The 27,695-nt window shown below is 39.4% G+C and overlaps 1 protein-coding gene across 1 annotated transcript in view; it reads left to right on the forward strand.

Annotated features, from left to right (window-relative positions):
* The window catches only part of LOC126278687 (cohesin subunit SA-2-like), a 381,965-nt gene that overhangs the window by 243,341 nt on the left and 110,929 nt on the right, over window positions 1-27,695 (forward strand). The window contains exons 14-15 of the mRNA XM_049978948.1: window positions 1,238-1,385; window positions 15,327-15,472. Of these exons, the coding sequence (XP_049834905.1) occupies window positions 1,238-1,385; window positions 15,327-15,472 (294 nt within the window). The remainder of the gene's footprint in view (window positions 1-1,237; window positions 1,386-15,326; window positions 15,473-27,695) is intronic.

The following is a 27,695-nucleotide window of genomic DNA, read 5'->3' on the forward strand; positions in this document are numbered from 1 at the left end:
TAACAGGACAAGTAATAGGAAGCAAACTCACTCATCCTCCTCCAGTAGGATTATGTGAGAAGCTTAGCTATAAGGATATAAATAATCGAGTTGGGGCTCAAAGCATTCAGCCATGCCACCATTCTGTCTGCATCCTGAACCAGAGAGAATGACAGCTATTGAGTTCCACAGAAACCATGAACTACTCTTAGTGATGATGATCAGCTGACCCCCTGCTGCTGATTAACTCATCAAGATTTGGCATGAGGTGCACCATACCTGTGGCATGGCTGGTGCAGGACTTGGAGATGTTTCATTGATGCCGGGAGCTGGGCCCAGCCAATCTCCACCCTCTGAGTGACCTCAGCCGATGGACTACAAGCTTTCTATGATCTGGCTGGCAAAGTCGCGGCCACCTAGACATCATCGGCCACAGTCCTGTCTGCCTCTGGAGACGGAGGAGGAGATTAGCGTTTAATGTCCCGTCTACAATGAGGTCATTAGAGATGGAGCACAAGCTCGGGTGTGGGAAGGATGGAGAAGGAAATCGGCCATGCCCTTTCAAAGGAACCATTCCTGTCTGCCTCTGGGGAGTGACTAGTGTATTGCTGCTTGGCATCAGGACGTCCAGCATCGGCTATCGCACCCCAATGCACGTTGTGGGGACAATGAGTACACACAATTGTGCTTAGCTGACATGAGTCCTTCACCATTCCTCTCGCCCATCCTGAAACATAGCAACATGAAATAGGCTGGGTCATTACAGTAGTTTTGTGTGTTTCTGGTGATTAATTACCATAATGTATATAGGCGGAAGGAAAATTAAGTCTAAAGTGAGAATATTGTTTTTCTTAAAGCTTTGTAAATTGTTAAGTTTTTAGCCAAATAACTAGTGAACTGTTACAGACATATTAGATATGAAACTTCCTGGCAGGTTAAAACTGTGTGGCAGACCAAGACTCGGTCCAGCACATAGTTTTAATCTGCCAGGAAGTTTCATATCAGCACACACTCTGCTGCAGAGTGAAAATTTCGTTCTGATAATAGATATTATTTTCAATAGTATTTCTTCCAGTTATGAATTGTTTATGTCATTTATCAAAAAACAGTATTTTAACATTATAAATAACAAGAATATGAGACATTATGTGAATTTGCACTGTTCAAATTATTGTTGCTTCATTTTTTGGTCATTTGCATTTGTTTGTCGACACAATTTTATTTTGTTTGTTGCATTTTTCATCTTTCTTCCTTGCAGATTTTTTTAATTCTGTGTGATTTCCTACATGCATTTGGGGAAAAAGCTACAAGGGCTCATGGATTTGCTGTACTTACTTGTGCACCTGACAGTCAACTCCAGTCTGACATCAACCGTCTTATTCAGGAGAGATTGTTGGCAGACGAGGGTATGCATACATGTTCCCTTGCTTTATTTTTAACTTTTATCTGGACTGTGCTGTTAGTGATGTATGGAAGTTGGCATTTTATGTTGAAAGGCTGCAGTGAAAGATGTTGTCTCGATTATATTCAAGTTGGATCAGTAGCACTACAATTATTCTGCCATTACATGTATACGCACTATCTCTGGTAGCTTAAGCAAACATGTCTGACTTGTCCTTGATGTCATAATGATGTACGTTGGCCTATAATAGGCAGACTACAAGTTATGAAAATACAAATGGTCATTTACTACTCATGCTTATGATGCTGAAGTCATTAAAAACTCAGTTTGTAGTGCATTTAGAATGGTAGCATAAGTACTTTTTAGAACTTGTTATAATACTGAGTAAAATCAGAAATTTTAGAAAGAAGCGTCAAATACTTCCCTTTTCTTTTATTTGTATTATGAGAAATTAAATCTCTGTGAGACAGTATGAAGTGAATATAAATGTCTGTTGACTTGTTATGGCAACAGCAGCAGACAGCTAGAAAATCTCTCGTATGAGATGTAATTGCTACCCTCAATTCTTAATATTGTCTCTATTGCTGGTTGGATTATTTGAAGTGGACCAATTTTAGGAATCGTCTCCATCTAACAATCTCCAGTGTTAATGTAATTTTGTACAAATGTACCCCATTGAATAGAATTTAATTGTACAAAATTTAAGCTCCAGATACGAACAAATTTAAGGTTTTAGAAGTCTTTCTAAATTTCGTGAGAGTTCTGTTGCAATTTTGAGACTATTTAATGTTGCAGCTAATAGTGATGTAAGTGCCACTCTTGTATTAGATGCACAAGATTTTGTGCTCTTCTCAGTCTTAAAATTTCAAGACAAAGTTATTCATTGTTTTCGTGATAAATGAGATCAAACCTGGGGAAAAGTCAATCACAACAAATTTTCAGCCTTTCTTCTTCTCTTTTTTCCCCCTTTGTGCTTAAATGATTTCTGAATGAGCAAAGTACACTACACTGAGACCACATTACAATTGCTGCAGAGAAGTTACTTGTTATTGATTCTACTGAATTACAGCAGTCATTTATGGGTATTCTAGTCATAATTAAAATTTAGACATGCTATAAGAATTTTTTATCAAGTGTGTCCTTACTCTAATGTCATATTGCCAAATATTGTCATTTCCTACATTCTTTATTTTTGTTTCATTAGAAAGAGGTGATTTTATGCCAAAAAAGGTTTTGTTTATGTTTGTGTGGAAATGACAAAGTGCGGATGCGCCCAGTACTTGAAAGTACATTTGTAATTAGATGAGTGTTAGCCTGTTCTTCTTTTTGAATTATAATTGAGTAATTAATCACTTTCAAGTCCAAAGAAACACTGAGCAATTTGTTGCCAAGTTAGTTGCAAACCTGAAATAAAAATGCTTTTCCCAATAATATTCTTCTGGGTATGTGAGGATGTCACACCTAATAAACCTACCAATATTTCAATTATATTAAAGACAGATATCATCAGGGTGACTGCTTGTGGTTTGTGGATGATATTTTATGTGTATTACTTGAAAAATGCAAGAAGTTTATGGTAGGCAAGGTTTTGTTATAGCACAAGGGTGTCTTAATTTGAATAAATTTGTGTAGTGCAGGTGGTTTCAAATGTTTGATATTAATTACCACATTAAATAATTGATTTTTTAGATAATTGAGATAAACCGGTATCCCACTTTTAGCAATTGTAGCAAAGGACTCAAGTCACTAAACAAACTCCATACTCGTCAACAAAAACCGGCTGAAACTACTCTCTGGTTATGATCTTAAATATTCAACAATATGCTTCTGTCCTGAATCCTGAAGCCTTGCTACCATCTGAAATGTAGCAATGTGGAATAGCTCCACTTCCCACAATTATATATTAAAAACAAAGATTCCAAGACTTACCAAGTGGGAAAGCGCCGGTAGACAGGCACAATAAATAAATAAAAAATAAATAAAACGCACACACAGAATTTCTAGCTTTCGCAACCGACGGTTGCTTCTTCAGGAATGAGGGAAGGAGAGGGAAAGACGAAAGGATGTGGGTTTTAAGGGAGAGGGTAAGGAATCATTCCAATCCCGGGAGCGGAAAGACTTACCTTATGGGGAAAAAAGGAAAGGTGTACACTCGCACACACACACATATCCATCCGCACATACACAGACACAAGCAGACATATTTCTGAGCCATGTCTGCTTGTGTCTGTATATGTATGGATGGATGTGTGTGTGTGTGTGTGTGTGTGTGTGTGTGTGTGTGTGTGTGTGTGTGTGTGTGTGTGTGTGCGCGCGCGCACGCTCGAGTATATACCTATCCTTTTTTCCCCCTAAGGTAAGTCTTTTCGCTCCCGGGATTGGAATGACTCCTTACCCTCTGCCCTTAAAACCCACATCAGTTCGTCTTTCCCTCTCCTTCCCTCTTTCCTGAAGAAGCAACCGTTGGTTGCGAAAGCTAGAAATTTTATGTGTGTGTTTGTGTGTTATTTTATTGTGCCTGTCTGTCGGCGCTTTCCCACTTGGTAAGTCTTGGAATCTTTGTTATATATATATATATATATATAGGGTGTTTCAAAAATGACTGGTATATTTGAAACGGCATTACAAATTAAACGAGCAGCGAAAGAAATACACCGTTTGTTGCAATGTGCTTGGGACAACAGTACATTTTCAGGCAGACAAACTTTCGAAATTACAGTAGTTACAATTGTCAACAACAGATGGCGCTGCGGTCTGGGAAACTCTATAGTACGATATTTTCCACATATCCACCATGCGTAGCAATAATATGGCATAGTCTCTGAATGAAATTACCCGAAACCTTTGACAACGTGTCTGGCGGAATGGCTTCACATGCAGATGAGATGTACTGCTTCAGCTGTTCAATTGTTTCTGGATTCTGGCGGTACACCTGGTCTTTCAAGTGTCCCCACAGAAACCACGAGGTGTTCGCAGTGTCGTCTAAGGCAGTTTGTACCGCCACAAATTCACGAAGAATGTCCAGATAGCGTGATGCAGTAATCGTTTCGGATCTGAAAAATGGACCAATGATTCCTTTGGAAGAAATGGCGGCCCAGACCAGTATTTTTTGAGGATGCAGGGACGATGGAACTGCAACATGGGGCTTTTCGGTTCCCCATATGCGCCACTTCTGTTTATTGACAAAGCCGTCCAGGTAAAAATAAGCTTCGTCAGTAAATCAAATGCTGCCCACATGCATATCGCCGTCATCAATCCTGTGCACTATATTGTTAGCGAATGTCTCTCGTGCAGCAATGGTAGCGGCGCTGAGGGGTTGCCGCGTTTGAATTTTGTATGGATAGAGAAGTCTTTTCGCTCCCGGGATTGGAATGACTCCTTACCCTCTCCCTTAAAACGCACATCCTTTCATTTTTCCCTCTCCTTCCTTCCTTCCTGACGAAGCAACTGCCAGTTGCGAAAGCTCGTAATTCTGTGTGTGTGTTTTGTTCATGTGCCTGTCTGCCGGCGCTTTCCCGCTTGGTAAGTCCTATATATATATATAAAAATAAAACGCACACACAGAATTTCTAGCTTTCGCAACCGACGGTTGCTTCTTCAGGAATGAGGGAAGGAGAGGGAAAGACGAAAGGATGTGGGTTTTAAGGGAGAGGGTAAGGAATCATTCCAATCCCGGGAGCGGAAAGACTTCCCTTAGGGGAAAAAAAGGACAGGTGTACACTCGCACACACACACACATATCCATCCGCACATACACAGACGTGCGGATATATTTATCCCCCCATAAACCATGGACCTTGCCGTTGGTGGGGAGGCTTGCGTGCCTCAGCGATACAGATGGCCGTACCGTAGGTGCAACCACAACGGAGGGGTATCTGTTGAGAGGCCAGACAAACATGTGGTTCCTGAAGAGGGGCAGCAGCCTTTTCAGTAGTTGCAGGGGCAACAGTCTGGATGATTGACTGATCTGGCCTTGCAACATTAACCAAAACGGCGTTGCTGTGCTGGTACTGCGAACGGCTGAAAGCAAGGGGAAACTACAGCCGTAATTTTTCCCGAGGACATGCAGCTTTACTGTATGATTAAATGATGATGGCATCCTCTTGGGTAAAATATTCCGGAGGTAAAATAGTCCCCCATTCGGATCTCCGGGCGGGGACTACTCAGGAGGATGTCGTTATCAGGAGAAAGAAAACTGGCGTTCTACGGATCGGAGCGTGGAATGTCAGATCCCTTAATCGGGCAGGTAGGTTAGAAAATTTAAAAAGGGAAATGGATAGGTTAAAGTTAGATATAGTGGGAATTAGTGAAGTTCGGTGGCAGGAGGAACAAGACTTCTGGTCAGGTGAATACAGGGTTATAAACACAAAATCAAATAGGGGTAATGCAGGAGTAGGTTTAATAATGAATAGGAAAATAGGAATGCGGGTAAGCTACTACAAACAGCATAGTGAACGCATTATTGTGGCCAAGATATATACGAAGCCCACACCTACTACAGTAGTACAAGTTTATATGCCAACTAGCTCTGCAGATGACGAAGAAATTGAAGAAATGTACGATGAAATAAAAGAAATTATTCAGATAGTGAAGGGAGACGAAAATTTAATAGTAATGGGTGACTGGAATTCGAGTGTAGGAAAAGGGAGAGAAGGAAACATAGTAGGTGAATATGGATTGGGGCTAAGAAATGAAAGAGGAAGCCGCCTAGTAGAATTTTGCACAGAGCACAACTTAATCATAGCTAACACTTGGTTTAAGAATCATGAAAGAAGGTTGTATACGTGGAAGAACCCTGGAGATACTAAAAGGTATCAGATAGATTATATAATGGTAAGACAGAGATTTAGGAACCAGGTTTTAAGTTGTAAGACATTTCCAGGGGCAGATGTGGACTCTGACCGCAATCTATTGGTTATGACCTGTAGATTAAAACTGAAGAAACTGCAAAAATGTGGGAAATTAAGGAGATGGGACCTGGATAAACTGAAAGAACCAGAGGTTGTACAGAGTTTCAGGGAGAGCATAAGGGAACAATTGACAGGAATAGGGGAAAGAAATACAGTAGAAGAAGAATGGGTAGCTCTGAGGGATGAAGTAGTGAAGGCAGCAGAGGATAAAGTAGGTAAAAAGACGAGGGCTGCTAGAAATTCTTGGGTAACAGAAGAAATATTGAATTTAATTGATGAAAGGAGAAAATATAAAAATGCAGTAAATGAAGCAGGCAAAAAGGAATACAAACGTCTCAAAAATGAGATCGAGAGGAAGTGCAAAATGGCTAAACAGGGATGGCTAGAGGATAAATGTAAGGATGTAGAGGCTTATCTCACTAGGGGTAAGATAGATACTGCCTACAGGAAAATTAAAGAGACCTTTGGAGAAAAGAGAACCACGTGTATGAATATCAAGAGCTCAGATGGCAACCCAGTTCTAAGCAAAGAAGGGAAGGCAGAAAGGTGGAAGGAGTATATAGAAGGTTTATACAAGGGTGATGTACTTGAGGACAATATTATGGAAATGGAAGAGGATGTAGATGAAGACGAAATGGGTGATACGATATTGCGTGAAGAGTTTGACAGAGCACTGAAAGACCTGAGTCGGAACAAGGCCCCCGGAGTAGACAACATTCCATGAGAACTACTGACGGCCTTGGGAGAGCCAGTCATGACAAAACTCTACCAGCTGGTGAGCAAGATGTATGAGACAGGCCAAATACCCTCAGACTTCAAGAAGAATATAATAATTCCAATCCCAAAGAAAGCAGGTGCTGACAGATGTGAAAATTACCGAACTATCAGTTTAATAAGTCACAGCTGCAAAATACTAACGCGAATTCTTTACAGACGAATGGAAAAACTGGTAGATGCGGACCTTGGGGAGGATCAGTTTGGATTCCGACGAAATGTTGGAACACGTGAGGCAATACTGACCTTACGACTTATCTTAGAAGAAAGATTAAGAAAAGGCAAACCTACGTTTCTAGCATTTGTAGACTTAGAGAAAGCTTTTGACAATGTTGACTGGAATACTCTTTTTCAAATTCTAAAGGTGGCAGGGGTAAAATACAGGGAGCGAAAGGCTATTTACAATTTGTACAGAAACCAGATGGCAGTCATAAGAGTCGAGGGGCATGAAAGGGAAGCAGTGGTTGGGAAAGGAGTGAGACAGGGTTGTAGCCTCTCCCCGATGTTATTCAATCTGTATATTGAGCAAGCAGTAAAGGAAACAAAAGAAAAATTTGGAGTAGGTATTAAAATTCATGGAGACGAAGTAAAAACTTTGAGGTTCGCCGATGACATTGTAATTCTGTCAGAGACGGCAAAGGACTTGGAAGAGCAGTTGAACGGAATGGACAGTGTCTTGAAAGGAGGATATAAGATGAACATCAACAAAAGCAAAACGAGGATAATGGAATGTAGTCAAATTAAATCGGGTGTTGCTGAGGGAATTAGATTAGGAAATGAGACACTTAAAGTAGTAAAGGAGTTTTGCTATTTAGGAAGTAAAATAACTGATGATGGTCGAAGTAGAGAGGATATAAAATGTAGACTGGCAATGGCAAGGAAAGCGTTTCTGAAGAAGAGAAATTTGTTAACATCGAATATAGATTTAAGTGTCAGGAAGTCATTTCTGAAAATATTTGTTTGGAGTGTAGCCATGTATGGAAGTGAAACATGGACGATAAGTAGTTTGGACAAGAAGAGAATAGAAGCTTTCGAAATGTGGTGCTACAGAAGAATACTGAAGATAAGGTGGATAGATCACGTAACTAATGAGGAGGTATTGAATAGGATTGGTGAGAAGAGAAGTTTGTGGCACAACTTGACTAGAAGAAGGGATCGGTTGGTAGGACATGTTTTGAGGCATCAAGGGATCACAAATTTAGCATTGGAGGGCAGTGTGGAGGGTAAAAATCGTAGAGGGAGACCGAGAGATGAGTACACTAAGCAGATTCAGAAGGATGTAGGTTGCAGTAGGTACTGGGAGATGAAGAAGCTTGCACAGGATAGAGTAGCATGGAGAGCTGTATCAAACCAGTCTCAGGACTGAAGACAACAACAACATATATATATATATAAAATTTTGAATAGTTGAAATTGTTAAATTTTTATTCATGATTATCTTGCTAAACTTTGTTTGCAGTGTATAGTTTTCCAACCCTAATGGTAGCAGTATACATAGTTTCTGAGAATACATTTCCTTTGATGAAATGTTCTTAATTTGTGATTCACTAAAACCATCTGCTCTTCAGGATTCGACCCTGCTAATAATTATTTGTTTTGCACTGATTTGAAAGCCCTTATTCTCCACTTTCTGACAAACATCATACTTTTCCAACAACATTTTATTTAAAAAGTTATTCCTGTTCAAAATTATTGTATTCTAATACGTTCGAATTTTAAAATAAGTACCTTTCAAATTACGTGCCTAAAGTGTGTATGTATTACCTTTTTTCTCGTCTTTTACATTGTTATTAAAGATATAAGTACTCAATATTTTACCATTTTTTACTTCCTGCACTGTGTGCATCTTTATACAGGTGCCGTGCACAATGTCAAAGTCAATCATGGTTGAGCAATTACTAGGTATTAGTGTTCTGAATTATTCTTACACCATTCATCATCTACGTAACTCACTGATGCGTTGTTAAATTTATCTAATTCGTTACAAGTAAAACTGATTATTGTGGCTGTGTTTAGCATCAATAAATGTGAATAAAATGAAAAGTTCACATGACAGGGTTGTGTACAATTATTTAATAATTGCTTAAAACACCAAATAATCATCGGGAGTTCATGGATTAAAGGAAATCTACGAGGCTTAAGATGCATCCAAAACAGTTGGTAATGTTCAACATCCTGTTTGCGTTCTTGCAAAAACGCGAGTACAGGAGCAGCAAAGTTACAAAATGTCAAAAATGTTGCCCAATTTGCTACAATGAGGCTTTTTCAAAAGCTTCAAATGCTGATGGTGATGAACAAATGAAAACTACAGATGAGTCAATTCATGTTTATCAAGATCTTATTAGAGTAGATGCACCAAATAGCTGCTTATAATAAGTAATCTTTATTTACAACAGACTGTTTCGGCATTTTTGCCACTTTCAAGTAGGTCTAGATTGAAGTGGCGTCCATATTATGTCGTTAGTGGACTGTCTTATAACTGTAACCGTTTTAATAATTTGGTAAATGATGCTTTGTATGAGTGGAACTGTCAAACTACTGTCACATCATAACTAACATTTTATTTTCACCATATTGACATCATTTACCATCTTATTAAAACAGTGACAGTTCTAAGACTATCCACTAACAGCAGAATATGGACGTCACATCAGTCTAGACGCACTTGAAAATGGCGGTAATGCTAAAACAATCTCTTGTAAATAAAGTTTACTTATAATAAGCAGCTATTTGGTGTATCTGCTGTAATAATCATGTCGTTATCAGACATATTTTATGCTGCTGGCCCTAAAGAAGAAAAATCGTTAAGTCTTATCCATTCTCTACGTCAGAAAATCTCGAAATAGCATTCACAAGACTGTCAGAAAGTACAAGACTTGCTGTCAAGTACAGAAGTAATCAAATTGCAGTTTCTGGTAAATTTAAGCCAGATGTACTTATACAGCAAAATTGCGATGATCGGCAGTGACTATGCTGTGTTGATTGTGGATGACGTACCTAGTGAACTGAAGCAAAAAATGAAAGTTTCGTCAGATACTAAGATTTGCAAATTTCAGCACTTGCTTCAAAACATGGGTAAATACCATGTACTTCTGAATTTCCAGTTTCAATCAGAATGGTGAAAACAAGCTCAAAGGGTTAATGCGTATGCCAAAACTTTATTTCTAGTGTCTGTGTTTACCATGTTGAGGTATAATTCATTTGTGTGTGGTACATTGTGAAGCATTTTTCCACTGGAAAGGCATCTTTATGTTTGCTACATTTAAAACATAATTGTCTGCCTTGTCTATGAGCATAACAAATCTTGCATATTCTAGAGTGTGCTGTTTTCTTCTTAGGCTTTGTTATTTTCACTGGAAAATGTCACAAACTTCTACCATAGAACCTTAGTGGTTTTTATGCTGTCCTTGATCCTGCCTTGCTGGTATAGTCAACAAGATCAAACTGAATCAGAACTCATGGACTCTTAGATGCTAGGTTCAGTGTATGGTAGGTAGCAGTTGCATTCAACATTGCTATGTTCAGAATCTTCTGATACCCCTTGACATATCTTCTCATATGCCAGTTTTACACACCCCCAAGATACTTAGGAGGCATTGATCAAAAGATTAAGTTTGTTGTTGTTTTATCAGCCAGTTTTACACTGAAAGTATTATTGACTGAAGCAAATGTTAGTTCTCCCTTCCACTGAACTAGGTTTCTGTTGTGATGACCGTTACTTAAACTTTAGATTGGTTAAGGATCCATACCCAACACCAAATATTATGGATGCTAGACAACTTGGGTCAGCGTGATAGTTTTCCATAATAGACCTGAGGACTGGTTATTCTAAATGATTAAGATGTACATCTTGGGTCCATTGAGCCAGATGTCAGTGGGTAACCACTACATTTAGACTGTTATACACCATGGGACACTATAGTGGTAGACTGTCAGAGTGTAGCGCAGAATATCAGGGTTATACTAAATTGTGGAAATGGTCTCCAGTAGTCTTTTAAGTTGCAACCATTGTCCTTGCAGGACACATTCGGTATTTTAAGGGTGCCCCAGATGCCTTTCCACAAGTACCATCTACATTAGTTGGAAGAAAGTGGGAGAAAGGATACAGAAACTCGCATGCAGGCTGCATCTAAGATTGCACATGCACTGAGGTCACACAAATAAGTAATTGGGCTGACGTGTAACTTGAGGATATTCGTTGTATGTGATTAATTATATAAGAGTTAAAGAATCCATCGTGAGTATTGTAGTAGGTTTTATTGTGTTTGTATAGTATTCTAATTGTTCTGTTTTTGTTAATATAGGGAGATGTATGTTTTCACTTTGAAATATTTTGTAGCAATAGGCATGGTATGGAATGTGTTGTGTAAGTAATATGAGAGTATGTTAGTGTAACTGTATGAGTCTTTTTAAGAGAGAAGGGAGATTGATATGGATTCCTTTTACCCAGGTGGCATTACCACCAGGCTTGATCATGTGCGCCTTAAGTGATTTTTTTATTAAGAGATTTGTAGAATTTATGGTACATGTATTTTTTTCAGGTGATTTTGCGGATTGATGAGAATCAATGTCAGCAGCTAGATTTTGTCATTGTATTTTTGTGGAGAATATTGCTAATGCTACTTTGTCAGTATATGTGAAATGAATGTTGTTTTATTGTAATTAATTTTGAAGTTGGGCCTATCGTAACATAGGAGTAACAGAAAGAGCTGGTCAGCAGTCTGCCTGTCTTAGATAGTCCACACCGATACAAAGACTTGCAAGGCACAGTTGATTTTGGGGAAAGCAGATGCAGAGGATGCCAAAGAGATATCCTAGTGCTCTTACTTTGAAAGGATTGGATCTATTTCATATTCAAACCCAAGTTAGTTATCATAAACTAGAATGAAAAGAATCAATTAAAGGGATGATGAGGCTTTAACTATGAGGTAGTGGGGTAGTTATTAATAGTACAACCTGTGACATAGCAGGAACAGCATTTTGTCTTAGCTTACCTAAAATACACATTGAAACCTGATTCTGTTCACGGGATGAACTTAAGACAGTTATGCAGAATGTACAAGGTACTGTGGAACACATGCTCCAGCATGTATAGCAGCACCATTTTCGTTTTGATTCTACATTGGATAACCTGTATCTACTGTAGGTGTGGAAGACCACTGGACCACTCGAGTTTCAAGTGCATCGGTTGCCAGCACAGTGGGTCAACATTAGAAACAAGTACTCAACTTACTAAGCAGCCAATGAACAATGTGGTTCATGCTGAATAAGAGTAGAAAGAGAATTGGAGAATATTGTACATATTTGTTAAACTATGGAACATGCTGTTAAGATTTGTTGAGAAATCTAAACAAGTCGCAATCCAGTTGACCAGATTTGCCGATGGGGAGAAGAGTGCTGTATAATGTTTTGCGTGGCAAAGACCATGGTTCATGTGTGTATTCAGTAGAATGATGTCACAAAGAGTATATCACAATTCAGCTCAATAACCAGGTGCCATGCGAAATGAACAAATATCCAGTACATAAAAAGACAGAAAATGCAGGGAAAATGATGTCATGATTTCCCAATGATTATGCCCAGCATCCTCAGCCTGTTATGACTGAGAGGCCAGGGGTGCTGCCTAATTTAGATGCTCAATTATACAGTCAACATCAGCCACTAGTTGCAAGAATAGGTGCACATTCACTCTCAGTCCTAAACGAACAGCAAGCTGCCTCTGTCAGACTTTGTCGCCATTAACTGCAGGCCACTTCCTGAGCTGAGTCTGAGTGCTGTGGACTCGGCACCTTTGCACTGTTGTGGGTCATCTAGCTGTCCCGCCATCATTGCCTTGTGTAGGAGCACTTATTTTTCATCACCCTGAACTGGTGTATACTGTTGCTGTCCACCTCCCAGTGTAGGAACACACCTCTGTCATAAGCCATGCCGGAGGCCATGGTTTGACCCTGCCTCTTCCTGTACACACTGCATGGAGCAAAGGGACCAGATCAGACCATTTTCTGTCTGTCTACTGTGAGTGACATGGCGCCATCACTGAGTCAACTTCTGCCACTGCCGTGCTGAGAGCAGCACCTTGCTCTAAGCAGCCAGTGCCCAAGAAAAGACACCATATGCTGTGCTTCTGATGGCCTTTTGCTGACGCCCACATGATTCTCCAACCATGGTTGCCTATCATGGAGGCTGTTTACTACCTCCCCAATGCTGAAGACACTACCATAAACGCTAAGGAATAAAAGACTTATTCAATGTTTTCATGATGGGTCACTGTCTAACACCTGCTACCACACCACTGCAGCTTCACCCAGGGAAGTGAACTTCCCTGAGTCCTAGCATATCACAGCGAGCTTCACCTGCCACCATAGGGGCCATACAACCAAGCCTCTACACCCAAGCCTCTACATTACAGAAGTGCACAACAACCTTTGTTATCCAGACTAGGTAGAACTGGATGTAACCCATATTACTGAAAGTCCAGAAAATCTGGAAATATTTGAATTAATGCATAAACTCTAATATACTCTACAGCATTACAAACCTTTCATTTTGGTACTAATGAGAAACACTCTTTTGGCACTTACACTATGTAGTTGCTGTATCTAGCTTGTGTTTATTTACTGAAATTGTGTCTAAGTTTCTTTTGTTTCAAAGTTATGTGGCATTTGAGAGCACCACAGTTGCGTAGGCGTTCACTAACATCAGTTCAGCTTGAGTTGTTTGCAGCTAACACTCTAGGTAAACCTTTAGTTTTTTTCAGCTGCATTGTTCCCTCCACTCGAGGCATTATTTCTTACCTTGAAAAGCTGCTTTTGTTGTCCACTTCACCATCACAGCCATTCTCTATAGAACAGCAGGTGGCAATACAAATTTCATCACTGATCATCGTGCCACAAACAGCATCGCTGTTATTTGGTAACCATGCATCTACATCAATATCATCTTCCAGTGTGGCATAGTTTATATTTCTATACCATGTTCAGGAGCTATGTTCTTCAGCAATTCTGCTTCGTCTATTCTGTTTACTGCTTCCTATTGTCTCACCATTGTAACAGCCTCTTCCGTTCACTTTGAAGCCATTTCATTCCCGCATTCACAACACTGGAACAAAAGGGCAATATCAGTGCAGCTTCTTAACTCTGTAAGGAACAGGTCCACACTGACCATAGTAATGATAGCTGGAAGCATGGGCCAGCAATTTCAGTACCACCTGCAGTGCCAAGATAACATCTGTACTTGTGCCATACCGTATCAACTGTATACTGCACATTTTCACATTAACAATATACCACACTTTGTCCCTGATAATTCTACTTAAAGAATTCATAAGTTGGAAAGAACTGCTCCTTAGAGGCAGCAATTTTTGCTGTTTGCGCAGAAGAAACATTGCTCAAGTGTCAGCCAATAGACTAACTTTATTGAAGTACGTTACATCTGAACTCCACAAGCCACCATACAGTGTGTATGGCTACTTTTGTGTGTTGACAACACAGAACACCTTACACGAACAGCTTCATACATCTACCAACATTATTCTGTGATTTTTTTTTATGTTTCTTGTTAATAGTAACTGTGATATAACAACCCCTTGAGGCAAGACTGAAGTTGCATATACACCTACAGTTTAACTGCATGTTGAGTTCCATCTGCTTTGAAATTCTAAATCCAATCAGAATAGAGATCTGTTATTCTGTAATCCCTTATGTTATTGCAAATGCCAATGTAATTTATTTGAGGTTTGACTCAAAATGTACAGTGTAGAAATCCCTGATTTGTTATACAGAATACACGTATACTTGAGAAAGAATGATAAGTGCCTATTTATACAAAAAGTTAAATAGATGAAAATAAAATTTGAAATTAGTTTATATGCAGTACTGAAACACCACTTAAAGTTATACCTTGTTATTCAAGAACAAGCTAAAAGTGCAGTAAACATAATTACTAAAATTAAAATAACCATAATTACTTTATAAGCACACTGAGAAGTTCTGAAAAATTTTACAGTGATCATTGCGGAACAACTACAACATAATTTTTTAAAAATCATTTGGCATAATGAATATGGATGACTTATTTCTTTAAATGACTGTCATAATATTTCACAAGTCACTTTGCTGTGGCATTTAAAAGCTGTTGATTGTACATTATGTAGTGTTTGTAACAGTTTTATTATCAATTGTCAGTGACTGTATCTCTGAACAGCTCAGCAATTTCTGTTGTTATGTTCCATGTATGATGTGTTTTTATTGTCTGTGTTTCAGATTCGTTTAATGAAACGTCTGGTGATGGCCTACTAAAAACGAGATCAAATATGTGTAAAATGATTTTAGCTGGATATTGCAAATTAATAATTTATGATGTTTTACCTTTGACACCAGTTCCATATCTACTTTTGTACTACTGTAAAGTAAGTATTAATTTTTGTAATTGTTATGTCACACTAATAGAATTCACAGGATGTTTTCAGCTAATGAACGTGTCACGTCACAATAAGGAATTTAATGACAACCATTGCAATTTTATATATACCCGAATACTGTAAGCAATAACAATACACTATTGCCCCCTTACCACACAGAAATCATCAAGAAATATTTGTTATTAGAGCTCCTTTGCAGCAAACGTGTTAAGACATAATGCTTCACATATTGAGGAAGTACTTATAGAGATCTCTGGAATCTCCGTAAAGGTGATACATTTTTCATTTGTTTTTTACAGTTACAGACTCTTGCATTCGTCTAAAAATAACAAATTTAAGTGTTCAGCATGTGATTTTAAGTGTTCTGTGAAAAGCTAGTCAGGGGGTGATTGTCATTATTTTATCATTTGTCCTTCCTTAACGTAAATGCTAGCTGATCGCACCGTAATGGAGAACTGGGAAACATAATGCAGTTTACACAGAAAAACAAAGAAACACATCTCATTAAAACAAATTATAAATGATATTACATTAGTCTGCGTAGCGAAGTTCACTAAATTACTATGAACAGCATAGCAAATGCATTATCATAGCCAAGATCCAGCACAGTAGTACTGTATGCAGAGGGTAGTCAACCTTCATTACCTACCACCTGCTTCTGTATCTCTGTTGTTGTTGTTGTTGTTGTTGTTGTGGTGGTGGTGGTCTTCAGACCTGAGACTGGTTTGATGCAGCTCTCCACACTACTCTATCCTGTGCAAGCTTCTTCATCTTCCAGTACCTACTGCAACCTACAACCTTCTGAATCTCTATTAGTAATAAAATTTTGTAACTCCTCACCTGTACCTCAGATATGGAAGTAACTCCATTTTACAAAATTTATAGAGGAGAGTTACAGTGAGTTACAGCATATAATAATAGTTATCTGCCAAATACTTGAGGTCAGATTTTTTGTTTGTTTTTGAAATGATCTTAACCCTGCAGTAATAGGAATTCCCTTGAGAGTGAACTATAATAAGGCTTCCCTTTTACTGTATCTCCTAAAGGCAACAATGCAATTTCTATTGAACGCTGCTGCTCATTTTCAACTGGCAGTCCTCAATTCAGGACCATCCCACCACTGCTGCTCTAGTCCAAGCGAAACAAAGTAGTATTGTATTATTGCTAATAGCAGGAAGGTACTTGGATCATGTGACTCCTGGGTCAGAAGAGATTGAAAGGATAGGAAAAAATACAGGCATGTCAACTGTCAACCACGTGCAGGGTTAAACCCACCTACTGCCCACCACAAAGTCTGGAACACCCACTAGTGCGTGGTAGGGACTAGATTGACTACCGATGGTATATAAGATGTAAAAAAAGCAATTCCATATTTTGAGAGGTGGTAAAAGGGCCCGAAACAAGAAAAAAGTGTCAGCAGAGATGTGCTCTAAAATTCCTACCATAAGAGATATGAACACTTGTTCATGTTCATTACTGTGAAACACATCTCTTCTACTGGAAGCTCCTTGCTATTATGAACAACATACAGAATGCAGTAAACAAGTGAGAACATATTATTCTTTTACTGTGATAGCAGAGCTTTTAATTTAATTTGCTTGGTATGGCATACAAACTGCTCTTGTAAGCCATCACTAAAGGAGGTGCTCAATATGATGTCCATCCATAGTAACGCATGTGGCTGTCCCAACATCTTAGGGAGTTAAACACTCTATAAAAAACTGCAGGTTGGTCACAGATGGGCTGGCAGGCATTGGTGACATGCTCTTCTAGTGTTTTTACATTTTGCATACACCAAAGATTTCACGTGTTCCCACAACTACAAATCAGTTCGATTAAGGTCAAGGGAATGATCTGGGCAACATACGGGACCTCCATGGCCAATCCAGTGTCCTTTAAATGTCTCTGTGAGGTGTTCTCAGACGTTTAGGAAAAAAAAGGCTGATAAATCAGCTGCTGTTCTCATTTGTTACTAACTGACAATACCTGCATCTGTCAACCTGTTTGGGAGTTTGTAAGGTCCTGTTAGTACATCACCAATAATTTCTGTCCATACATTTGTAGGTTTTTCATACACCTGACATGAGAAATATGCATTAGCACAGACAATCCCAAACAAACTAGACAAGAGACCAAGAATAAAAGGAAAAAACAAGTTACACACATCCCGCGTCCGGCCATTCTGATTTAGGTTTTTCGTGATTTCCCTAAATCACTCCAGGCAAACGCTGGGATTGTTCCTTTGAAAGGGCATGGCTGACTTCCTTCCCCTTCCTTTCCTAATCCGGTGAGACCAATGACCTCACTGTTTGGTCTCTTCCCCCAAACAACCAACCAACCAACCAACCAAGTTACACACATGTTGTTCTTGGGCCTAAATTTTGCGTGCTTCACCTTTCCTGCAGGTCTATGTCATCACAGAGTGTGCCTCCTCCTCCTCCTCCTCCTCCTTCACACTGCAGATTTTACTTCTTTGAATAGATGCAACTCAAACTGATGCCCTTGGCTGGTAGTAATTTATGACAGGCAACCAAAACGAGCAATCCACATGTGCACGGAGGCCAAAGCAGTAGATTGGGCTGTCATGTCGCATAAAGGTACAGCTTCCAACCATTGTATCATCCAGCAATAGCGGTTAAAATATATTAGAATCCACTCAACTCAGGTAGTGGACCAACCAAGTCCAAATGGACATTTTGTAGTCCATTTTTAGTCACATCAAATTTTACCAGTTGTAGAAAAGTGTGGCACATTATCTTGCTGCATTGGCAGGTGGGACAGGTTTGTGTCCATTGCCTGCAATCAGCTTTAACACCTAGTCACACCAAGTGCTCAGCCACTAATTTTGTGCTGGGATGAAAGCTTAATTTTACCGGGACCAGAAGATGTAACTTGTCTCGCTAGGTATTGCACCGCAGAAGTAAGTTATTTTATGGGACCTGGATATATTTAAAATTCAGTGTCACGTAAGTGTTATCTTCAATGCTGCCAACTGTTGGTCTTGTTCCTACTCGTGAACCAATTCCATGAAAGCAGTCAATGAACTCTTAACTCTGAAGGTGCATGACAGGTAATCTAAAACAACATTTTCCACCTCATTCGGGTGACAAAGACTGATAGTACACTGTCTAGTGTAGTCAAAGTGACCGAAATGATGGGACTCAAAGTTACTACACAGATTACAACTCGTGTGAATTAAAGCGTGATGGTCAGTCAAAATTGCAAAGGGATGTCCCTTGACATCCTCTTTAAAGCACTTCACTGCTTTATATAGCACCAAAAGTTCACTGTCACAACCTGGCCATAATTTCTGCACCTTAATCAGTGTACATAAAAGAATCACAGAGAATGTTGTCCGTTAACAGTGTGTTGCAAAACTGCATCAACAGCTCTCTCTCTCTCTCTCTCTCTCTCTCTCTCTCTCTCTCTCTCTCTCTCTCTCTCTCTCTCTCTCTCTCTCTCTCTCTAGTCTGACGTAGTGGTTAAAGGAGCTGACAGGGAAGGAGGGAAGGGATGAGTCAGGGTGATGACATTTTATAAGAATTTTTTTATAGGCTTGAATGCATGTAGCATTTCTGTTGCCCATTGTGAAGACCGTTTTTCCTTAGTATTTTTACTTTTCAGAGTCTGGAGTCTGCGCAGCTTGCAGGATATCTAGACTGTAAAAATTAATCATCTCCAGAAACCTTTGTGTTCTTGTAATGTGGTAGGTCATGGTGTCTGTTTAATAAGTCCAGCTCTCTGTGTGCTGTAGGTCTGATTCAGTGTGTGTCACTGAATGTCCCAAGAATGTCACTGAACTGTGGCATGTGTCCTTGTTCACAGCAACATCTGACTTGTCCAGTGTGCTAAAGACCTGATGAAGATGTGCCTCATGGTGTTGAATAACCTGTGATAGATGAAACAAGGAGAATAGCACTGGCAAAAAGAGCATTCCTATCCAAGAAAAGTGTGCTGAAATCAAACGTTTTCCTTCATTTGAGGAAGGAATTTCTAAGAATGCACATTTGAGCAAAAAATGGTAGTGAAACATGGTTAGTGGGAAAACTGGAACAGAAGAGAATCAAAGCATTTGATATGTGGTGCTATAGAACAATGTTGAAAATTAGGTGGACTGATAAGATTCACGGTCCCTATGTGAATGATAAGTGACGGATTGTAGTATATTCCTAGAGTCCTCATTTAAAGCCAGTTCTTGAAACTTTATTAATAAACTTTCTCGGTGTAGTTTACGTCTGTCTTCAAGAGCCTGCCAGTTCAGTTTCTTCAGTATCTCTGTGACACTCTCCCATGGATTAAACAAATTTGTGTCCATTCGTGCTGCCCTTCTCTGTATACGTTCAATATCCCCTGTTAGTCATATTTGGTATGCGTCTCACACACTTGAGCAGTATTCTAGGATGGGTCACACAAATGATTTCTAAGCAGTCTCCTTTGTAGTCTGATTGCACTTCCCCAGTATTCTATCAATAAACCAAAGTCATCCATGTGCTTTACCCATGACTGAACCATGACATATCAGAGAATAACTTCCATGGTAGTTCGGGGAGCTGTAGAGGGTAAAAACTGTCGAGGAAGAAAGGGACTGGAATACATGCAGCAAATAAATGGGGACGTAGGTTGCAAAAGTGCTACTCCGAGGTGAAAAGGTTGGCCCTACATTACCAATATGTCATGCATGGGCTAATTGATGTAGCACTGAGTATCTGCATAGTCAGTGCAGAGCCAGCTGACTGGCCACTGCACTGTGCTGTTGTAATGCTGATTGGCTGCCACAAGGATGCTGTTGGATTTTGCTGCAACAATTGTAGTCTCAAAATTATGACATAGACTTCTTCCTTTTGGTATTTTTGCACTCTTTGAGGACACAAACTGGGGTTTGGTTGAGAGCTGTCTATTTTTTTATGTTTTAATGTGGGTACTACTTGTCTCATCTCTCTCGTACTACTTGTGTCACCTCTTTCTCAATTGTTGGTATGAACATCATTGAGTTTGTTTGCTGTGGCTTGTCCTTGGTGGGTAAAAATTATGTCTGGAAATGTCTATTGTAATTTTTTAGCAATACTGCTGAAGTATATCTTCACACATTTTGTTACTTCTGCGACAAGCAAATAACAAATTTGTCCATGGATCAGGCAGAAACTCTGGTGGAAGAAAAGTTGATCAGTGAAAATATAAATTATACAGTGTCTGCTCCGAATAGTATAAATAGCTGGTTGTCAGGTATTTCATATGTAAAGTTCCATCTACGCACAAGGTGGTGAAAACTTGCACTAAACAGATGATAAATACAGGGGTTTTGGGATCCACTTGTAGTCGTAGTTGAACAAGACTATAATGAGACAGAGGCATCCATCGGGTGGCCTTTCATTTGGCTCTCTGTGGACACCCATTCAATCAGTCTGTGAAAGTGGTCATGTTCCAGCTGTAGATACCCTCACCAGATGTGTGTGATTTTATACATATTAGTGTGTTTGTATCATTTTTTGATCATGTAGTGGAGTTACTAAATTTCTTTCCCTCCCAAACCAGTGGGTAGAGCTGGAATGTGCATGTCCAGTGCAGAGGACAACACAGCAGAAGGTTAAAACTTCCTGGCAGATTAAAACTGTGTGCCCGACCGAGACTCGAACTCGGGACCTTTGCCTTTCGCGGGCAAGTGCTCTACCATCTGAGCTACCGAAGCACGACTCACATCTGGTACTCACAGCTTTACTTCTGCCAGTATCTGTCTCCTTTCAGGAGTGCTAGTTCTGCAAGGTTCGCAGGAGAGCTTCCGTAAAGTTTGGAAGGTAGGAGATGGATACTGGCAGAAGTAAAGCTGTGAGTACCGGGCGTGAGTTGTGCTTCGGTAGCTCAGATGGTAGAGCACTTGCCCGCAAAAGGCAAAGGTCCCGAGTTCGAGTCTCAGTCGGGCACACAGTTTTAATCTGCCAGGAAGTTTCATATCAGCGCACACTTCGCTGCAGAGTGAAATCTCATTGTGGAAACAGCAGAAGGTTGCTGATACTGGATCTGTAGCATCTTGCATAGACCTGGAGATATCTGGGAATGAGTCACCCCTACTGCAGGATGCAACTTGGTCAGTGATTCAGCCAACAGTGAAGCCAAATTGACATATGTGAGTTGTCCACAACTTGTGGGAAGGAAGTGGCAGGCAGCCCTCCCCCAAGATGCAGGAGTGAAGGAAATCTTGCTATAGCTGCAAAGGTGGACACCTGAAAGATGGAGACCACTGCCAAGGATGCCAAAACTGGAGTTGATTGTGGTGTCGGTGCAGCATCCCACTTGGCGTAGCTCACAACACCACCTGTCACTCACTTCTGTTGGTCTGCTACAGATTGTTCTATTCATCCCAGAGGTTGCCAAAACATGTGTACCCACACAGAATAGCATGGTTGTTTGTGCTTTGAGTTTGATTGTCACAAGAGATTGAGAAGGATCCTGTGAGGTCATGCATGAAAGATCTGCCTCAGGCTTCAATGAATGACAGATGTGCACCTGTAAGAATGGAGGAGGTGTCTAGACCAGAAGTCGATTTAGGAGATGCTAAAACTTTCTGCATTTACATCTTAAAGGTGCAAAAAAGACCATTGTGCCCGCCGACAGTTAGCACACTGTCACACCACCTGTGCAAAATCATCGTCCTTAGAAGGCCAATGGACATAGTGCTGTACCAGTTGCTTCATCCTAGAACCAGGACCCTGGACCTGAAGTTGTTGCAGGACCCATTGAAGAAGCGGGTTGTGCTGAGATGCTGTAGCAACTCCCCAGGACCTTATCTGTTGAGTGAGTGTTCAAAATCAGGCTCGAGGCTTGTGAGAAGGGGACATAGTGCATCTGCCCTAGAATTCTGTGTGGAAGTGGGATAATACATGGAAATTTGTTAATTTACCAAATACAGATCCCATTGATGAAGGCAATGGCCCATATGTTTGATGAGAAGAGAAAATTTGCAACCACAGAAAAGCAGCACTATTTAAGGACGGCAGGAATGGTGAGCAACACTTCCTTTTTGAGGGGAAAGCTGACTGCTGTGGTTGAGCGGTTCTAGGCGCTTCAGTCCAGAACAGCGCTGCTGCTACGGTCGCAGGTTCGAATCCTGCTTTGGACATGGATGTGTGTGATGTCCTTAGGTTAGTTAGGTTTAAGTAGTTCTAAGTCTAGGGGACTGATGACCTCAGATGTTAAGTCCCATAGTGCTTAGAGCCATTTGAACCATTTTTGAGGTGAGAGTAATGCTATGAATCAGAGTAAACATCTTTGACATAAATTACATTGGCCTCTCCATTGTATCCTCTCACTTATGAGACAGAACCATCCAAGAACTTTGTGAGGATGCATCCATGGTCAACATCAGCTGAAAGTGAGGCTGGTATGACACAAGGCAAGCACCTAATTGGCTGTAAGTTTCAACACATTTTGTGAGATATAATACAAATGGTACACTCTTTGTGTCAGTGGTAGTATTTGCTGTTTACTAATGTAAATACAAAATACACAGCAAAATGATTTTATTCTTATTATCTCCTTAAGATGGTTTGTGCAGCACCTTGGTTCCATACCTCAAATTGTTCAGTTACATTCACTTGTCCTATTACATTTTTGCATGCTCTTACGGAAACACCCTGTAGATAAATTGAAACTTACCATGTTTTGCTGACAGAATAACAAATTTAACTAATGTAGAAGTAAATGTTGACACATCTAATCTGTTACATAAAGGGTGAAAATCTAATTTTCTGCCTAAAATTAATAGTATACTAATTAAAAATACTATTGCCAAATTAAAATTATCTGTGATATTGCTAAACTTGATAGAGGTCAGCGAGCCAGTATAGTGATAAATATAAGGAGGGCAATAGGAAAAGCCAAAAATGATTCATAGAGCACTAGTTACAGAGAGAATTCAGCCGTGGTTGCAACCATGTCTGAATTCTCTCTATAGCATTACCATGCTTACTCTGCCCGTGTCACAGAGTTTGAGAATGGAGTTGAAGGACTTCTGTTAGAGCTCTAGTTTTATTATAAACAGTAAGGCAAATCAATGAGAAACTGTATCAGAGTAATAATTCTTATCGAAAACTTGGGATTCTCAGGGAATCACATTTTACATGGAATAATCAGGGAAGTCTCAGAGAATTTCAAGAATAGCATAAAATTTCAGAAGATTTTGTGCTCTTCACAGTGAAATTTAATTTTATTGAGTTTTATAAATCATAAATTTTAAAATCTTTAATATTTAAAAGTGTGTTAATTATATCACTCTTATTCCATATAAATTACCAATTTTTTAAAAGTAGCAGTTAAACTACTGCCTATGGGCAGTAACCTCAGCTGAGAGAAAAGGAAAATTTATTGTGGTGTGCCACCTCCCACCCCTTTCTCTCTCTGCCGCTATCGAATTTATCAGGAGCGTCTTGATACTACATTTCTCCTCATGCCTGGAATTCTCGGGGAATTATTATTATTATTTCAAGTTGGAATAGCCACCTTGTATATGACAACAAGATTATCGTGACTAAATCAGATAAGAGAAACTCAGTGGTGGCTTCTTTTCATGTAAATCTTTACACACGCATATCTGTTCATGAAACCCAAGACATCACCAAGCACAGTTTATTAAAATACAACAAGCTGAGCCAAGGCAAAATAATCGAATTGGGGGAAATGTTAGAATTCTCCTCTTCTTTTAACTACTTTAAATAGTGGAAAATATTATCATCAAGATATTTCTCAATGGACAGTAGCTTATCCAGCACAATAGCTGAAATTTTCATGAATAACTTTGAGAATTGTTTCATTAAAGAATATCCTGAAATCTGAAAGAAAATAATTATTTGTATCATATGTTGATGACACTGCTTTATGGTATTGGTGATCCTAATCTAATTAATGGTGCAGTGCAAAACTTAACACTATACACCCGAGCATTCAATTCACTGTGTAACATGAAATTAAACAGTCCTTAAATTTCCTCGATACTGTACGCACAGCTACTGACAGTCTGTCATTTGGCATTTTCAGAAAAACAACGTATTCTGATGTGATCATAACAGCAGGTTAGTATCACTCAAGAAAAAAATAAATGGACCTACTTTCATTCTGTGTTAAATAGATTAATAAAGTTCCCCTCAAAGTTATAAGATATTGAGGACAAATGGAACATACTGGAGCCAATTGCAAAATATAATTGTTACAATAGCAAAGAAATTAGAGTTTTGTGTGACAAACTGGAAAATGAAGTAGCCCAGAAGCTTAAAGTAAAAGAGTGAGTGTACATATGGCATATAATGGTGATTATGTTGAGGATCTATGAACCGTTTTAAAAAAACTGAACATAATGATACGGCTACAGACCAGTGAAAAGGTTGAGAATAATTTAGGTCAGTCAGTAGAAGCCAAAAATGATAAATATGAAAGTTTGTGCATGTACATAATCAACTATAGTGATTGTGAAAGCTATTATGTGGGGCAGATGGGTAGGTCTTTCAGGAAGAGATTTAGGCAACATACACACTACAATAATGAAGGTAGCATTAAAAAGCATTTATACAGAATAACCATACTATTGATGATGTTCACAAAAATTTAAGAACTTTACACAATGAACCTAAAGGACAATTTCTTGATATGTTAGAAGAGTTAGGAATTTATGTTAATAAGAAATAACTTCCTTCTGAAATATTAAATGAACTAACAGAGTTCCCTAAAAACTGGTTGTTGTTCTAGAAACATCTATAGCCATTGCCACAGAAAATGTCTGGTATCTGATAGATGGTGACTCAAAACAATATTTTCTTGCACGACTTTCATTTACAGTAAATTTGTGTTCTTTTCATTAATTAACATCAGAAATGTGTTCCTTGTGTAACTTTTTGTCTTCTTTATTTATTGTATGTGCTCACTATAATTATTACACTTTTTTTTAAGTAATGCCACTGTGCACCCAATAGATTTGCTTTTGTGAAAATATACTTAAGGTCCTTTACTGTACCTGTGTACTTGATAGGAAGTTGTTTATACTGGTATATTAATTATTTATTGTAGCTCTGCAATATTTTCGGAAAGTATCTGTGGGTCATTGTGGTGTTTTAAGTGTGGAATTTTCCATGGTTTGCTTGTTATTAGAAAGCGAGCCTGTTTCTGTATATTACCTGTTTGATAATATGAAGTGCAACCACCATATTCTTCATGGTTAGCTGGCCATAAGATAATTACATGACAACAGTTAACATTTTTGAAATATTCATACTTTGTGCTACCTCTGAAGGCGTATACACTATGTGATCAAAAGTATCTGGGCACCCCCAAAACATGTGTTTTTCATATTAGGTGCAGTGTGCTGCGACCTGCTGCCAGGTACTCCATACCAGCGACCTCAATTAGACATTGTGAGAGAGCAGGATGGGCACTCTGCAGAACTCGCAGACTTTGAATGTGGTCAGGTGATAGGATGTCACTTGTGTCATATGTCTCTAAGTGAGATTTCCACACTCCTAAAAATTCCTAGGTCCACTGTTTCTAATGTGATAGTGAAGTGGAAACATGAAGGGAGACATACAGTACAAAAGCGTACATGCCGACCTCGTCTATTGACTGACAGAGACCATCGACAGTTGAAGGAGACCGTAATGTGTAACAGGACGACATCTTTTCAGACCATCACACAGAAGTTCCAGACTGCATCAGGATCCACTGCAAGTACTATGGCAGTTAATGGGAGGTGAGAAAATTTGGATTTTATGGTCGAGCGGCTGCCCATAAGCTACACATCATGCCAATAAATGCCAAATGACGCCTCCCCTTGTGTAAGGAGCGTAAACATTGGACAATTGAACAGTGTAAAAATGTTGCATGGAGTGACGAATAACAGTACACAACTTGGAAATCCAATGGCAGGGTGTGGGTGCGGTGAATGCCCGGTGAGTGTTATCTGCCAGCGTGTGTAGTGCCAACAGAAAAGTTCGGAGGCGGTAGTGTTATGGTGTGGTCGTGTTTTTCATTGGCACTATCACATCACAGGCCTAAATTGATGTTTGAAGCACCTTCTTGCTTCCCTCTGTTGAGCAATTCAGGGATGGCGATTACATCTTCAATGCAATCTAGCACCTGTTCATAAAATCACAGCCAGTGGCGGAGTGGTTACTTGACAATAACGCCCCTGTAATGGACTGGCCAGCTCAGAGTATTGTCTTGAATCCTATGGAATACCTTTGGTATGTTTTGGAATGCCAACTTCGTGCCAGGTCTCACCGACCGACGTTGATACCTCTCCTCAGTGCAGCACTCCAAAGAATGGGCTGTCATTCCCCAACAAACCTTCCAGCACCTGACTGAACATATGCCTGCAAGAGTGGAAGCTTTGTATCTGTGTTTGACAGATCCAGATTAGGTTTTACCTGTGAATGTATTACAAGTTTGTTGTGAGTTCTAGTCTTTCTTTGTTTTTTATATTATGCATTTTATGTAATTTTATCAGTATTTTTCACTGAGTGTTTTCTTGGTGCACTTTTACCCTGTACATTTTATGTAACTGTTGCAATTCTTTTTTCGTTGATGTTTTATTATGTATGAGGTCTGCTCAGAAAATTCCAGAACATTGTCCACAAAAATTTTCTACATGTACTTTGTACTCATTGTGCATGGTCTCCTTCGAAATACTCTCCTCCACAATTGATATACCACTCCCAATACCATTTCTCCTTCTAGAAGCAGTCTTGGTACACCTCCTGCTAGATCACGCATCTGTGAATTTGTTAAAATTTCATTTTCCATTGCAAATCTTCATCCTTTCGATGGTGTTTCCAAATTAGGAAATGGGAAAAGTCCGCAGGGGCCAAGTTTGGAGAGTACAGAGGTTGAGCCAACACAGTTGCTTTGTTTTTTGGGCAATAGTCAGGTACCTGTCAGAGACAGCAAAGGACTTGCAAGAGCAGTTGAACGGAATGGATAGTGTCTTGAAAGGAGGATATAAGATTAACATCAACAAAAGCAAAACGAGGATAATGGAATGTAGTCGAATTAAGTCGGGTGATGCTGAGGGAAATAGATTAGGAAATAAGACACTTAAAGTAGTAAAGGAGTTTTTGCTATTTGGGGAGCAAAATAACTGATGATGGACGAAGTAGAGAGGATATAAATTGTAGACTGGCAATGGCAAGGAAACCGTTTCTGGAGAAGAGAAATTCGTTAACATCGAGTATAGGTT

This window comes from Schistocerca gregaria, chromosome 6, assembly GCF_023897955.1.
Source record: "Schistocerca gregaria isolate iqSchGreg1 chromosome 6, iqSchGreg1.2, whole genome shotgun sequence".
Taxonomy (NCBI): Eukaryota; Metazoa; Arthropoda; class Insecta; order Orthoptera; family Acrididae; genus Schistocerca; species Schistocerca gregaria.